The sequence below is a fragment of the Siphateles boraxobius genome, unplaced genomic scaffold (assembly GCF_051911475.1).
Source record: "Siphateles boraxobius isolate OS27281-9 unplaced genomic scaffold, OSU_SipBor_1 56, whole genome shotgun sequence".
Lineage (NCBI taxonomy): Eukaryota > Metazoa > Chordata > Actinopteri > Cypriniformes > Leuciscidae > Siphateles > Siphateles boraxobius.
This window is the reverse complement of record NW_027509182.1, coordinates 5,336,683-5,351,561: the sequence shown is the minus strand read 5'-3', so window position 1 is coordinate 5,351,561 and position 14,879 is coordinate 5,336,683. Positions and strand designations below refer to the sequence as shown.

At 34.7% G+C, this 14,879-nt stretch overlaps 1 protein-coding gene across 2 annotated transcripts; it reads right to left on the bottom strand.

Annotated features, from left to right (window-relative positions):
* Positions 1-1,607: 1,607 nt before the first annotated feature.
* On the bottom strand, positions 1,608-13,928 carry slc37a2 (solute carrier family 37 member 2). Of its 2 annotated transcripts, none has more exons than XM_077206511.1 (18): positions 13,279-13,928; positions 12,502-12,583; positions 12,210-12,300; positions 11,594-11,672; positions 11,379-11,514; positions 10,886-10,962; positions 9,531-9,697; positions 9,389-9,426; positions 8,207-8,344; positions 6,338-6,428; positions 6,170-6,232; positions 6,006-6,091; positions 5,478-5,526; positions 4,978-5,051; positions 4,710-4,788; positions 4,402-4,499; positions 4,150-4,262; positions 1,608-1,975 (listed from the first exon to the last, which is right to left on the bottom strand). In XM_077206511.1, the coding sequence occupies exons 1-17, from the start codon at positions 13,332-13,334 to the stop codon at positions 4,194-4,196; spliced, it is 1,473 nt and encodes a 490-aa protein (XP_077062626.1). In that variant the 5' UTR covers positions 13,335-13,928; the 3' UTR covers positions 1,608-1,975; positions 4,150-4,193. The 2 variants fall into 2 exon arrangements, with proteins under 2 accessions (XP_077062626.1, XP_077062625.1); XM_077206510.1 differs by having other exon boundaries at positions 4,198-4,262.
* Positions 13,929-14,879: the final 951 nt, after the last annotated feature.

The window sequence follows — 14,879 nt, the reverse complement described above, 5'->3', positions numbered from 1 at the left end:
GTTGCCCTACCTCAACATGTGCCATCAGTTTCCTGCAAGAGATGCTGATGCGGTGGAGTCAGCTCTGCTCTTTAAGTAGACTATCACTCACTCCCCTGCTCTCCAGCGTTGCCAAGGAACTGTTACAGCTCTGAGCTGACTATGTACTCCATGTCATCTACTGCTCGGAGGCGACACACGTATCCTTTACAAAACTGCTCCTTTTCATGACACATGCAATATCTAAATAAAGAATGCTTGTGATGTTATTTTATAGACACAATTTTCAGTCCCACTTTCCATTACTGTAAGTGTCTTTAACTATGTGTACATAACCTAACCATACCACCAAACCTGCCCCTAATCTTACCCGTATCTTACCTCAATAGCAGCAAAAGTGTTTTACAATAGGCCTACAACGTGAACAAAATAGTTTTTTTTTTTTTTTTAAATGATGTAAGTACATAGTAATTAAAGTCACCTAATATAAAGTGGAACCTAATTTTCTACCTTATGCTATATCAATTTAAAAAAAAAACTTGGGCATGAGAAAGTTATCACAAGGGCTGAATGTCAGAAACTATAAGGTTTTGGTTACACTTTATTTTAGGGTGTCTTTGTTTCAGTGTAATTATACATTTAGGCTAAGTACTGAGGAATATTAATTAAATACATGTACTTATATGGTCAGGGTTAGGATTAGGGTTTGCCCTATAGTGAGAAATAAATATACTAAAATGTTTTTGAAATATATTATTTCTATGAGTATACTACAACTATATTTACATATGCAATTAATATAAATACCCTGCAATTGCACGTTTAGAACTAAGCTGGTGTACTTAAAGTCTGGTAAATTGTAACAACTAATTTTGTACTTAATGTACTTTAGTTATCCGGAAGTAGTGCTGAGGTTGTATAGTGCTAAAAACTTACGGACCGCAAATGAATGGTAGTGTAGATATAACAACAAAATAAAAGGTTAATTTTCATAAATCTGAGATTAGGGCAAATTGTACATTTTCATACATTTAGACTATTGCAAATAATTACTTAATATATTAATTAATTACATAAATGATAGCAATTTCAAAACAATGGTCTCATACGTTTGTTCACTAATACATTTTTTTTTGGTAGGTTGTATTGTGACAACTTACCACATATAGTGTGACATGACCTGGACATGAACTTTAAAAAAAAAAAAAGTATATATATATATATAATAAAGCAAATTTTTATGCTAAATTTCTAATGACCAATGGCACAGTTTACTTTTAAACTAATGTGCAGTCACCAATCATCAAAGTGTCCAGAAATGATTTATTACAGACCATTATTTTGCAGCTATGACTGTTTGCTTTTCACACGCTGTTTGATTTTGACAAAAGCTGATAGTATGTGGACCCCAGGGAATAAAGCCGAGAGGTTATCTTGGGATGCTCAGAGCTACAGTACCTGCTATTTTTATTAAGTTGAGTTGTGTACGTACATGAACACAACGTCAGTATCTACTGCAATACTTATTCAGGTCCTTTTCAAACACACACACTGTAGGTAAGATTCAATCACACGGAGAGCCAGACCAATAACAAACATGTTATGAATAATCACAAACACCGCACAGATAAAAGGACTGACTGATGGCATATTTTAATGCAAGAAAAAAGCTACATTTGTATTAAGCATCAGTCACTAAAAACATCCTGTATTAAAATGAAGGAGTTTAGTGATTCTCTTGTATTCATCCCGCTCAGGTGACGTGTGGACAAGGGAGTGTGTAACTCTCCTCCTCCTTCACTGCAGCAGGTGAGCTTTGTTCCATTGTCTTTATAAAAGGATGAAAGTCTCATGTTACAATTTTCATATAAAATAACCCTGGGGCCTAAAAAGGCTTGGCGTGTTGGATCAATCCGTGGTCCCTTTTTGTCGTTATGCTGCAGGTCATTTTCCGCCACAGGTGTGATATTCTCTTGTTCCTCAGATCTCTTTGAACCTGAAAGAAAAGAACAGATGAAACCACTGCAAACACATGGTGCAAAATTAAACGCTTCCCTAATAATCAGCAGATTCACTCAATGTAATAAAACAAAAACCAGATCAAATAATCACCACCTGTGGATTTGACGAGTGTCAAAAGGGGCTATTGGAGACCATTAGTGGAATGAATGTACGTAGTAAAAAGCACAGAAATGGCTTTGCTTAGCATTTTTTGTTTTAATGGAAAATTCATTACCGGAAAAAAACGGACTGATAATTACAAGGGTGTCAGAGACGTAATGATATTACAGTTGAAGTGCATACATCATTTTCCACCACACACACACACACAGACACACACACACACACACACACACACACACACACACACACACACACACAGACACACACACACTTGGGAAAACAGTAAAAACTGACAACTCCCAAGACAGGTTGCCTCTTGGAGTAATTGTGATTGCCTTGCAATCTCTAAAAATAGCCTTCACTGAATTATATTGAAACCAGGAAGGCCCAAAGGCAATTAGTTCAAGTACAGCTTTGCTTTGGTTATGATGATTTATATTTTGGGCAGCCACTAATATCAAGTACATGTAATGGCAATTAGCCCAAGCAGCATCATTCTGCAGATTTAAAGGCCACTAGCTAAATATTGATGGTTAAAAATAAACCTTAAAGTCATTGCCAATGATGTCACGGCACGGAAGATTTAGCAAAAAAATTAAAAAAATAACTGTAAAAGTGCTATTAAAGATGAAGAACTCCTATTGAAGAATAATCAAAACATTTCTTAATCAGCTTATTAGAATGATTTCTGAAGGATCATGTGACACATGAAATTGAGCTTTGCCAATACAGGAAATCAATTACTTTTTAAAATATATTTAAATAGAAAACCACAACAACTTCATTTATGCACTACAGGCCAAAAGTTTGGAATAATTATAGATGTGTCTATTAATGTATTTCTTATTAAATATTCAAATAAAATATTCAACATCTTCATGACAATCTTAAGGTGAAGAGAGAGAAAATGAAAAAACATACACACACACACATATATATATATATATATATATATATATATATATGCGCATTCATTTGAATTAGGTTGTCATCTTTAACGCATGCAATTCATTTTAACTTTAGCACGTTAAAATAATTTTACGCAAATAAATGAACGGAGCATGCAAATTTACGACATTAAAGTAATTTACGTCACGCAGTTAGATGATCTAAGAAGTCAGGAGTTTATCACACGCATCTAAAATGGTGCAAGAACTTTCTATTCTAAACCTTTCGCTTCTCTGTTTCCGATCAGATCATTTTAAGCATTTTCAGTCCAGTTATCCAGTCCAAAAAAGCACTAATGCAAAGAAAATCAGTCTTAAGCTATAACATCAGAGATGGCAGAGAGAACGATAATGTCTGTTTAGCTTTAAAACACGAACATATAGGACTCGTACAGTAAGCATGCGTGAGTCAGTTATATAGATGCTAAAAAAAAGTGTATGTGCGCTTTTGGCACACTGATCGCACATTGTATTTATGCACAGACACATTTCAGTACATTTTATAACTGTCCTGTGTATGTTGCTGTGTTTAGTAATTCTGAATGGATTTGTGTACTGTAGTAGGCATGTAATGCAGTCAGGTCCAGGCGGTTGGTTTAGGTTTTTCCCCGTGTGGTTCTGTTCAGTATTGCAACTTGACACTTCTAAAACGTCAACAAACACTAAAAAGCTTTAAACAAGCTCTTTGCTGTTGCACTGTACACATACTGTTCACTGAATTCTGAAAAGTTTTGGCCTGAATTTCTTTTTTTGGTGTGCATAAATGTATGAATTATATGGACTCCTTATATCATTTGGTTATTAGGTGTCATTTTGGTATCTCGAAGGGAACTTTTTTGGAAAGACATAAATTTACTTTGAAAAAAGCAAGAAAATACCGTTTTGTGAGAATCATCCTTCAATCTGATAGTTTACTTTACTGGATAGCAAATGCTGACAAATAAAACACATTAAATAAGATCAATGTTGTATGCTTAATTTCACGATAAGTATGTGATTAATCACACTAAATGGTGCGATTAATTGTGATTAAAAATGTTAATCTATTGACAGCCCAATATCAATAAGTTTTACATGAATACATTCAGAATCTCCTTACATATTTCACCGTAAACGCAAAGAACAAGAGTGAATTAGGGATATTCACCCTCTCTGCCTTGTAGTGTATCCGCACCATCCCCTGACCTCCTTATAGACGAGTCTGGACAACAGCTACAGAAATAAGAACAAGGGGAGACAGTGAGAAACTGGCTTGAAAACATACATCCATCATGCTATTACACATTGGATAAATATTACAGACAATATTGGAATAAACAATCATTATGATAAACATCAACTGAAGTCTCACCAGGCAGGCCAGTACATCAGCAGTAATGAGCATATAGAAAACATTGTTCCAACCGGTGGGAGAGATCAGACCAGCCAACAGAGGCCCAACAGCGGCACCTAGAGGTCATTAAACATGTTACACACCATGTAACATTTGGGAAGTTTTCAAAACAAACATTGGTTTCTGAATGTTACATTTCAATTTACTGTCAATAGCCTTTTAAAAACATTGCTTGATTTTGACGTTGAACAAAACGTTTAAAATTCACTGTCAGATTATAACACAATATCTAGAAGGAAAAAAAAAACCTCACATTCCCTGCATACCTATTGATCCAGTGCCGTCAATAATGGCGGTCACAGTGGACAGTGCCCTAGAGTTCCCTCTCAGACACTCGTGGGTTCCCTTAAAGATAAGAAACACATTATGAAATTTACAACACATAAAGCTTGATACATTACAAAACAGTTTATTGATCAGTTATTGACAGAAAGATATTAAAGGTCAGTGTTGATATATCTGTTTTGAGTCTTTATTTATTTTTTGAAACTTTACAAATGTCCATGTGAAGAGCACATGGAGGAAAACGCTTACTAAGTCAGCTGATACAGCAGTGGTGATGAGGGCGTAGGGTCCATTCACGAGAGCACCACACCACAGCAACATGCCTGCGGGTCAGAGAAGGGCATAAGAGGAGGAGACATGCTGTTATTTGTGGGAATCAATATTCACAAGATAATTGTTTCATTGATAATTAACAACATCATCCTTACACCACCATCCCCATACATTCAACAATGTAAAATATATTACTTAATGTAATATTGTAGACAGGTTAGACTGTTAGGATGGATTCAATGGCAAACTTAACTTTAATGCAATTTAAGTATTAGAAAAAAAAATCAATCTTCAATTCTGATCATGCAGGCTGAAACGCATGCCAAAAAAATAAACTGATTTTAAATCAAATTTCAAACCACCTATGCAATTTTTTTTATTTTTCTGACAAAAAAAAAAACACAAAACCTCACACACACAAAAAAAACCCACAAAACAAAACCATACAAAACACACCCTTGGTACTCTATACTCACAGACGGTGGTTGGCAAGCCATTCTGGCCGATCTTATTAAACAGGAACAGCTTGAGGAAGAAAAGCAAATATGAATAAGCAGCTGCAGTTCTCTAAAGAGAGATAAACCTGTCCATCCATTTAGAGAGGTTCACAGGTAAACTCGAGCTTGAAGGCGTTGTGTGTACAAGATTTCAGTTGACTGTAAAAACTGTGAGCAAACTTTGACAACTTGTTGCGAGTTAGTCAGTTTGACACTTTTCTCTAGGAAACACAATCTACTAAGAGTAACATTTACAGACAGAATCAGTGTCGCTGGACATAAACTTGCACATTAAAACCAGAACAAATATAAATTTGATGGTCCATAAAGCTAACGGATTAGCTTTAGTTAATGGATAACAGAACATTCAATGCTTTACATCCTCTTAATAGTTCAAATCAATTTGCAATATCTCGCTAAAACATAAGTTTGCATTTCGTGTTTATTTTGTAGACATTTTGCCCAAAGTCTGGGCAAAAATAAGGCAAAAGAACAATTGAGACTCACCATAGGAGCAGCAATAATCAACATGGCACAGCAAGTAGTGGCTCGGCCCCCACTGTAGTCAGATATCAATCCAGCCAGTATGCCACCTAACACAGAAAAAAAAAACACTTAGATATTTCTTATGGCTAAAATAAATCTAATATTTATCATATCCATTTGCTTACCCACGATTCCTCCAACATCAAATAATGTAGATAGGTCCCCAGCTTCTTTAGGATCAAAATGAGCTAAGGAATAGAGCAGACTCTGTGATTTGTTGCAATTTATAGGGATTTTTATTTGTGCATAAGAGCCGAAAGAAAATCTGCGAGCATCTGATGAAGTATTCTTACCAATATTAGCGATGTATAAAGGAAGCCAGTAGAGGAAGGTGTAGCTGACCAACTTGGCAAAAAGCAAACACAAGGAGAACTCCACCACACCCTGCAGGATGAAGACAGTACAGTTTTCAACAATCACATTATTATATTTACTTTTGTCCTGGCAACAAACGAATGTAGCTGTTACTGTTCTGTACGCACTTGTACACATTGGCAACATCATATTTCCTCATTTCTGATGTTACTCAATAGGGTGAATTGCTTATTTCGTAGCATTCGTCATACAAGTTACTTTACATAAAGAAGCATCTGCTAAAGGTAAAGGAATAAATGTAAATCCAAAAATGGACTAAAAATGTTTGAAGACCATTAAATAAGACTTAATCATTTTACACTGTAAAAAATTATTTTCTTACTCAGTATTTTTGGCTTATTTTCCACTACAAATTTAGAAACATTTTTAAATCAAGATACACTAACATGAGAAGCAAAATTACTTAAGATATTTAGTCTTGTTTGCTGGAAATTTTAATAAAATTAAGGGAGTTTATAGGTCAGAAAAATAATCTGGAATTCCCTTTAAAAAAATGTTAAACTTTTTTTGTTTGTTTTAAGCACAAACTCACTTAAATTTTAATGATTTATTATTATTTCATAAAACAAGACTTAATGACTTAAAGGGATAGTTCACCTACTCACCCTGATGTTGTTCTAATGCTGTGTGCCCTTCTTTCTTTTATGGACCACAAAAGGAGAATAAAAAATTAATTAAAAAAATATTCACGCTTGTCCATATAATGGTAGTGAATACCAACATCAAGCTTTTTAAAAAGGACGCAAAAGTATCACAGAATGATCCCATGAGACACGTGCCGTATATTCCAAGTATTCTGGGGGTATTCGATAGGGTTTGGTGTAAAACAAATCAAAATGTAATATATTATTTAATGAAAATCCTGACCTTGGCCGTTGGTCTTCAGTGCACTCCTGCGTATTCATGAGACTCTAATAGTGCAGCAGTTCACTCCGAAACGCCCAGAAAAAGCACACAAGTTGTGAGAAATCATGATTAACAAAAACGTGACATGAAACACAATCCATGTACCTTCTTCGAGGTTCATATATCCGTTGTGTTTGTCATAAGAAGTTATCGTGTTCACATCTGTAAACTGTCATTCTGACTGTCATCAGACAAACAACATTCCAGTCCGATAATATCTGACTCAGTGAAGAAAGTACACAGATACTTTTTTTGGGATTTCTAGGCATTGTATTTCATGTCGCATAATCGTGTTAATCTTATGTCGCGTTAATGATTTCTCACAACTTTTTCTGGGCGAGACAGAGTGAACTGCGGCGCTAATAGAGTCTCACGAACACGCAGGTCATGTAATTGTGCATAGAAGATTTTTTAAAAGCTTGATGCTGGTTACTCTTCACTGCCATTACATGGACGAGCATGAGCGTGGCATTTTTTTTAAATTCCACTTTTGTGGTCTAAAAAAGATAGGCCATACGGCATTAGAACAACTCCAGGGTGAGTAAATTATGACAATTTTCATGTTATGGTGAACTATCCCTTTAAATCATTTTGTTTCCCATGTAAATGTACATTGACTTAAGAATGTTTAGATATTTTTTTAATAGAAAACAAGAAAAAAACACAAGCAAGAAAAACATTTTTCTTTCAGTGTACACTTTAGAAAAAAAATTACATTTAGATTGGGAAAGCAAAAAGCATGATTTTTTGTTTGGACACTTGACAGAATTGGCTCATCTACAATAAGAACAGATCAGGTCAACTCCATCTCTTAAAAATAAATTCTTTACATAGACTGACTAACAGCTGTGGGTGTAAACTGAGAATAACAGGTCACTCACAGGAATCTTGAGCGCTCCGCCGAAGCTGATGGCTTCTGTGTGATCTTCCACCGGCTCCACGGCTGTGGAGGTGTGACTGCTGAAGATCTCCTCATTACTGGACGAGTTCCTCAAGAGAGGCTCCTGCTCCACACTCTCCTAAACACAATAGAGCCTGTTAGTGTTTGATAATGGAGGGAAAACTGTCTGTTAAAGGAAGAACAGTAAGAGACAATACTTAAAGTACATACTGTGTACTTAATGGTGGAATACACTATATGACTTTTTCACAGCTTTTCCTCCTGATTTGCAGTCCGGAGGAGTTAATGCTAGTTGCTGGAAATTATAGCCAGTCTGCAGATTTTGGTTAGACAGAGTTGACAGATTTCACAGAAAATCAGTGTATGATGGGCAGAGACTCCCATTTTTCTTTTTTAGCTTCAGACTATGATTCCTTCCAGTTGGAGGATATCAAACATGTTTGATATTTTGAGCTGAATTTAGAACACATACTGTTTTTATTTGATTGTGTCTTTTAGCAATGAGGCTCGTTTCTGTGTAAGTTTGTTGTGTTCGGTACAACTTGAAAATCTGGTTATGTGTGATTCTCAGTCATTTAATGTATGAGCCTGGTTTGTCTTATGTAACCGTTTACAAAGTCGGCAAGTGTTCTAAAAATGTTCAGATTTTAAAAGTCATGTAGTGAATTGCACCCACTGAGATACACTTAGTTAATAACACAATTCAACAGACAGCTAAAACTCATCCAGATAGCATTACAAGTTCTTTTCTCTCAGTTCACGAGTGCTTCTGCTTTCAATTCGCAGGTCATTTCTCAGCCAATTACAGTGCTACAGTGCTGTGTACTATCCTGTAGCAAATGAGAGGCCAAAAGTAATGCAAATACTTTAATTTCTCAAAAATGTTTTATTTATTGTAATCTAATGGCAGTCAAACAAGCGCCAGTAAGCCTTTTCACAATAGTTTGCAACTCAGCTCAAATATGAAATGGCTGAGGGAAAAAATACTGTTTAGCTAGTCATTCAAGTTTTAAGCAAAATTATGGTAGTAACATGCAGCCAGTGGAATCACACTGCAAGACGCATATTAAATCAAACTATGTGAACCTAGCTTTAAAGTTTCATTGAGTAGATAAGTCAAATATTTTGCAGCAGGAGAAAAGTCATTTTTAAATGTACTCACATGGTGTTGTGGTGGAGTACAGTTCACATCTTCAGGTTCTGTAAAAGAGAAACCGCATGTTGTGATTCTGTTCCTGTCTTTTGAAAACAACATGGATGCATAAACATCCCAATTCCCCTCCGATATAACATGTGTGACTTACTTTCAACCAAGAAGAAAAAGCAGATGACTCCAGTGCAAGCGATGATGATACCAGGCACAATGAATGACAGGCCCCACGCGGACGACACATAGACACCAGCAATGAGCGAACCAAGAATGTTTCCCACTGAGGTGTGAGAATTCCAGATTCCCATGATGAATCCACGCCTGCATGAACAGAGCATCAGGAGGACTGAATATACAGAACAATCTGGCACTTTGACAATCTTAAGATTCAATTACCAATAAAATAATTTGGAGTTATTTTAAATTTGGAATTTTTTTTTTGGAAAGGACAACATGAAATCAAAATGGACCCCGTTTACTTTTTATTTAAGGCACTGCCTTTCAAAAGTGAGGTGTTTAGATCTTTGAATAAAAAAAGGCTGCATTTATGTGATCAAAATCACAGTAAAAACAGTTATATTTTGAAATATTATTATTATATTTTAAAATGTAATGTAATACTGTGATTGCAAAGCTGGGTTTTCAGCATCGTTACTCCAGTCTTTGTTCTGCTTTTTTTGTTGTTGTGGAAACCAGGGTATGGTTTTTCAGGATTTTTTTAATTAATAGAAAGTTTCAAAGGATTTTTTTTAGTATTATAAATGTCTGTACTAGCACTTACATAAAATAAAACATGAAATAATAATAATAATAACAACAATAATCCTTCTGACCCCAACATTTTGAGAATAAAATTTAAACCATGAAAAAGCCTGGTAAAACTTTAATGCATTTGCTTACATAAGCTAACAGTGAGCATAATATTACAGCATTTATTAACTTTTGTTAATGTTAGTTAATACAATTGTTAATATTCATGTTAGTTCACAGTGTGTTAAATAACGTGAAGTAAACAGATACTTAACGTTAAGTTTAGTATCTGTTTGATTTTAATAATGTATTAGGAAATGTTAAGATTAGCATTAACTAAGATTAATAAATGCTGCAGAAGTATTGTTCATTGTTAGTTTATTTTGACTAATGTAATGTACCATCAGTTTTTAATCTAAATGTAATAACTTTCTCTGCCTTCGCATAACTTTGGCCATGCAGGTTATTGGATCAAATTTATAAATAGTTATTTGGAGTAGTTTTGCTAACTCAAATTCATATCTAGCTCTTATCCAATCAACTCCTGATGGATAATGATGCATTTTCTTGTTAAATATCCTGTTTCACCCTGAAATGTGTCATATTATTGAAATAAAATGGTTTGTAATTGAGGATTGTAGCAGCAGGTATGGACTATGGAGATCTGCATTTAGTTGTGTTAGTGGAAAATGCAGATACAATTCTGCACTGTCAACAACACATATACTGAGCAAGCAGCACAGAATATGAGTCACTTACTTTCCCTTCCCAAACCAGTTCCCAACACACGCTACCACTGCCGGCCAGCCTGTAGTCTGCACCAGCCCATTTAAGGCCTGCAAAAGAAAAACGTATCAATCAGCAAACCTGATGAGCACATGGGACAAGTTCAAGAATCAGTGTAATCCGCATGGTTTGGTCATGTGCTAGCCATGTGACTCGTACCAACATGACTCAAGGTTTACAGTGAAATAACTCTGGGCCAGTAAGACTGAACTGAGATAATGTTCAATGTGATATATTTCTTTCTGTCACTTATAATGTGAAAACACAAAAACAAATGTTTTTAATTGATTATATGCCAAATGCTTTTAATTTCACTTCGAAAAATCACTCCTGACTAGAAACGCGCCATTGGAGAAGAATCACTTCTGCTTTTTTGGTTTCACAATAAGAAATTTAGATTAATTTTTCACTAAGCAACACACCCATTCACATTGGTTGATATATTAATAAAATATATCTAGCTTACCTGAACTAAGCAATAATACCACAAAGAGTGTATTCGCCAATAAAATCCCAGGCCAAAAAGAGCAGTGAAAAGGCCACTGAGAAGCATCCCTGAGCTCAGGTAGTAACGCAAGGGCAGTCGCTCTCCAAACATCCCACTGTCAAAAATATTTCAAAAACAGGTGTTATACATCAAGCAAAACACACCAGTCTAACCAAGAATATCCAATATTATACCTAAAGAACATGCCGATAGCATATGCAACGAGGAAGCAGTTGTCCAACACTCCAAATAGGCTCTGGTAATTGTTCTGGTCTGAATTGAACACAGATTGATGCGTTAATACACACTACCGTTTAAAAGTTAAGGTCAGAAATACTTTTCTTTTCTTTTGAGAAATTAATACTTTGATTCAGCATAGACATATTAATTGGTCAAAAGTGACAGTAAAAACAATGTTGCGAAAGATTTCTGTTTCAAATAAATGTTGTTCTTTTAAATGTACAATCCATCAAAGAATGCTGAAAAAAAAAATCTGTTTCCACAAAAACATTAAGCAGCACAACTGTTTTCAACAGTTTCTTGAGCAATCAAAACACCATCTTTGAATGATTTCTGACACTTAAGACTGGAGTAATGATGCTGAAAATGCAACTTTGCCATGCATTACGTTTTAAAATATTTAAAAATAGATATTGTACGTTGTAATAATAAATGCAGCCTTGGAGAGCATAAGAGACTTCTTTTAAAATAATTTATTTTTTTATCTTACCAAACTCAAAACTTTTGAAAATGTATGGATGGAGGTGTGAAGTGCAGATCTTACTTTATTAAAAACAATCAAAAACTCACCAAAAGGAGCCCAATCACACCAGGTGTCATTGTCAGTGATGTTGAGGTCTGCTGGATGAATAACATTAGAGCAGTTTCTGTGCAGCTGACTCTGTCAAGAAAAAAAAAAAAAAGAAAAAAAAAAAAAACCAAGCTTAAATGTATTATTTAACACATCTTACACATGCGACTGGAATCATGTGATTTATCTGTCTATAAAAAAATATTCGGTTTGTTGCATGACTTCTCTACAGATCAGGCCTATCACTCAGCTAGTTAATGTTTAGTGTCCAGGTCTATGAATTTTTATTACCTTGACAATACTGATCGGCTTTCGAGAGAGGTGGTAGCTGGTGTAGAATACAAATGTTAGGATGAGGATGGAGAATCTGTACCTAATCAAAATAAAGAATAAATAAATCAGAATAAATAAAATGAAGGTTTTTAAATACAATTATTTACAATATTGGTGAAAGCAGAATGTGTTTGCTTTATTACATAAAACAGTCAAGCAGTCATAGAAATGAAACCACATTCCGTGACGCACAGGAAGCCACTTCACCTAATGCAAACACATACACACACTGAATGATCTATATAATTTTTTTTACGCATTTCCTGTGGGGGAAGCATGCTTAACACAGTGTACATCAGTTTGAGGGCTATACACACTGCAAAAGAGAACCCTGTAACATTTATGTCACAGTAGTCTGTGCTTACTGATCAGTACGCACATATGGATAAGCAGGTTTAAACTGTGATGGAAGATTCTTAATAAATAAAACAAAACATAAATTAATTGTTATGGTGCACTGCAAACTTAAATTGTGGTTAGTGATTTTTAATCAAATAAAACAAATATATATACATATATTTTTTTAAAAATGGTGAATTCAACACGTTGAGATGTACATTATCACTAACTGAAAACTTTACCGATGATTAATGAGGAACTTTTGAGCAGCGTCAAAAGTCAATAACATTAACAAAAATCAATAATCACGTCTGCAACTATACAACCTATAAATTTAACATCATAGAGCATGTTATCTGTATAAGTATGATGTGTTTACATGGGCCTGTTACTCACCAGCTGTCTCTGGAGAAAGAGGTAATGAGTTTGATGCCCGGGGCCAGAGATCTCATTTTTACAGGTTGTTGGTTTCGTTGTAAAAAAAAATAGCTTTACTAAAGATTAACTGACGTTATAAACAATACATTAAAAGTCCCATTTCTATTAAAATTTGTATAAACGCAAATTTAAGACCAAAATCGTACCCGCAAAATCAAAATCAAGTAAAACATGCAACGAAACTAGCTGACTAATCGCGTTTTATCTCAGATCAGCTTGCGTTAATTTCTCACGACCTAAAACTACGAGTTCATCTAGACATGTTCATTGAAAGCCGGCGATCTTAAACCAGATGTAAAAGTTGCCTTTAAAGTATCGGAGACGTACTGTCATTTCCTAATTCCAGAGGTGGAAAAACCTTAAAGCGCTCTGAATTTCCAAAGATTTCCATGGTTGCCCTGACTGGTGGTCCGTCTACGTTTTAAGCCGGGTGCTATTAATACCCGTTAGTCTGGTCTACAACATCACATGAGAATTCATTGATCTTTAGCTCGGCAGTGCAGTTGTACCGCCGCCATTCCCGTTTTCAATTTCCATCCCGGGTTTGCGGCACACACTGGACTCACGGCGGAGTGAACATGTGATACAGATTGACGTCATCGGAGCTGAAATTAACCCTTCATTATTCGGTTAAACTGTCCCCATTGTCTATGCAGGGATTCACAAACTTTTGTCAACCGAACCACTTTGACCTGAAATATTTCCTTAAGTATTTTGTGAATATGTATTAAGCAATCTCTCCGGTTTAAAATGTTCAATAATTCAATATTTCAATAATTTAGCAACATTGTCACATGTTCATGGTTCTGGGATGTTGGTCAATTATCACATGACATGCATGTAAAGAAATACAATATAATATCTTTTTTAGTAAGAGTTTCATTTGAATTTTTATTATTTTCAATCTATTTATTCATTTAAATTTGACCTTTTTTTTTTTTTATCAATTAATTATTATAGTTCCAATAATGTACGAACCCCCTGCAGTTCCCACAGGAGCCGCCAGGGTTTTGCAGATCCCAGTTTGGGAAACTTTGGTCTATGGTTGTTTTGGTCTTTATTTTTTTATTTTTAAAAACAAAAGTGACAGAATTCAACAGCAAGTTCTTGGCATTTCTTTTACACATTTTCACATTTTGCAAGTATATATATATATAAAAAGGAACTTCATTTAGCAGAGATAGGCCTACAGTTATTTGAGCTGTTCGATTTTTTAAAAAAACTTTACAGATTCTAAAAAAAATGTAAAGGGTGTTTTAAAGTTTTCCTAATGACATAAACAAATCGATAAGTGTTAAAGCAATACACCAGTTACAGTGATTTTAGCAGGAGTAAAAAAATAAATAAAAATAAAAGCCACCTTATTTGTGATAAATTCATTGTGCATGGTCTTGCTTTCTTTCTTTTTTATTTAGGCAACAGTAATGTGATATTTGACAACTTCAATAATTTATCAAAATAAAGTACAATTACTCATCCACTAAGATTTAGGTATCAGATTTATCTGTTATATATAAAAAATCTATTTTAATATTACAGTGTTTATTCCAAATATGCAT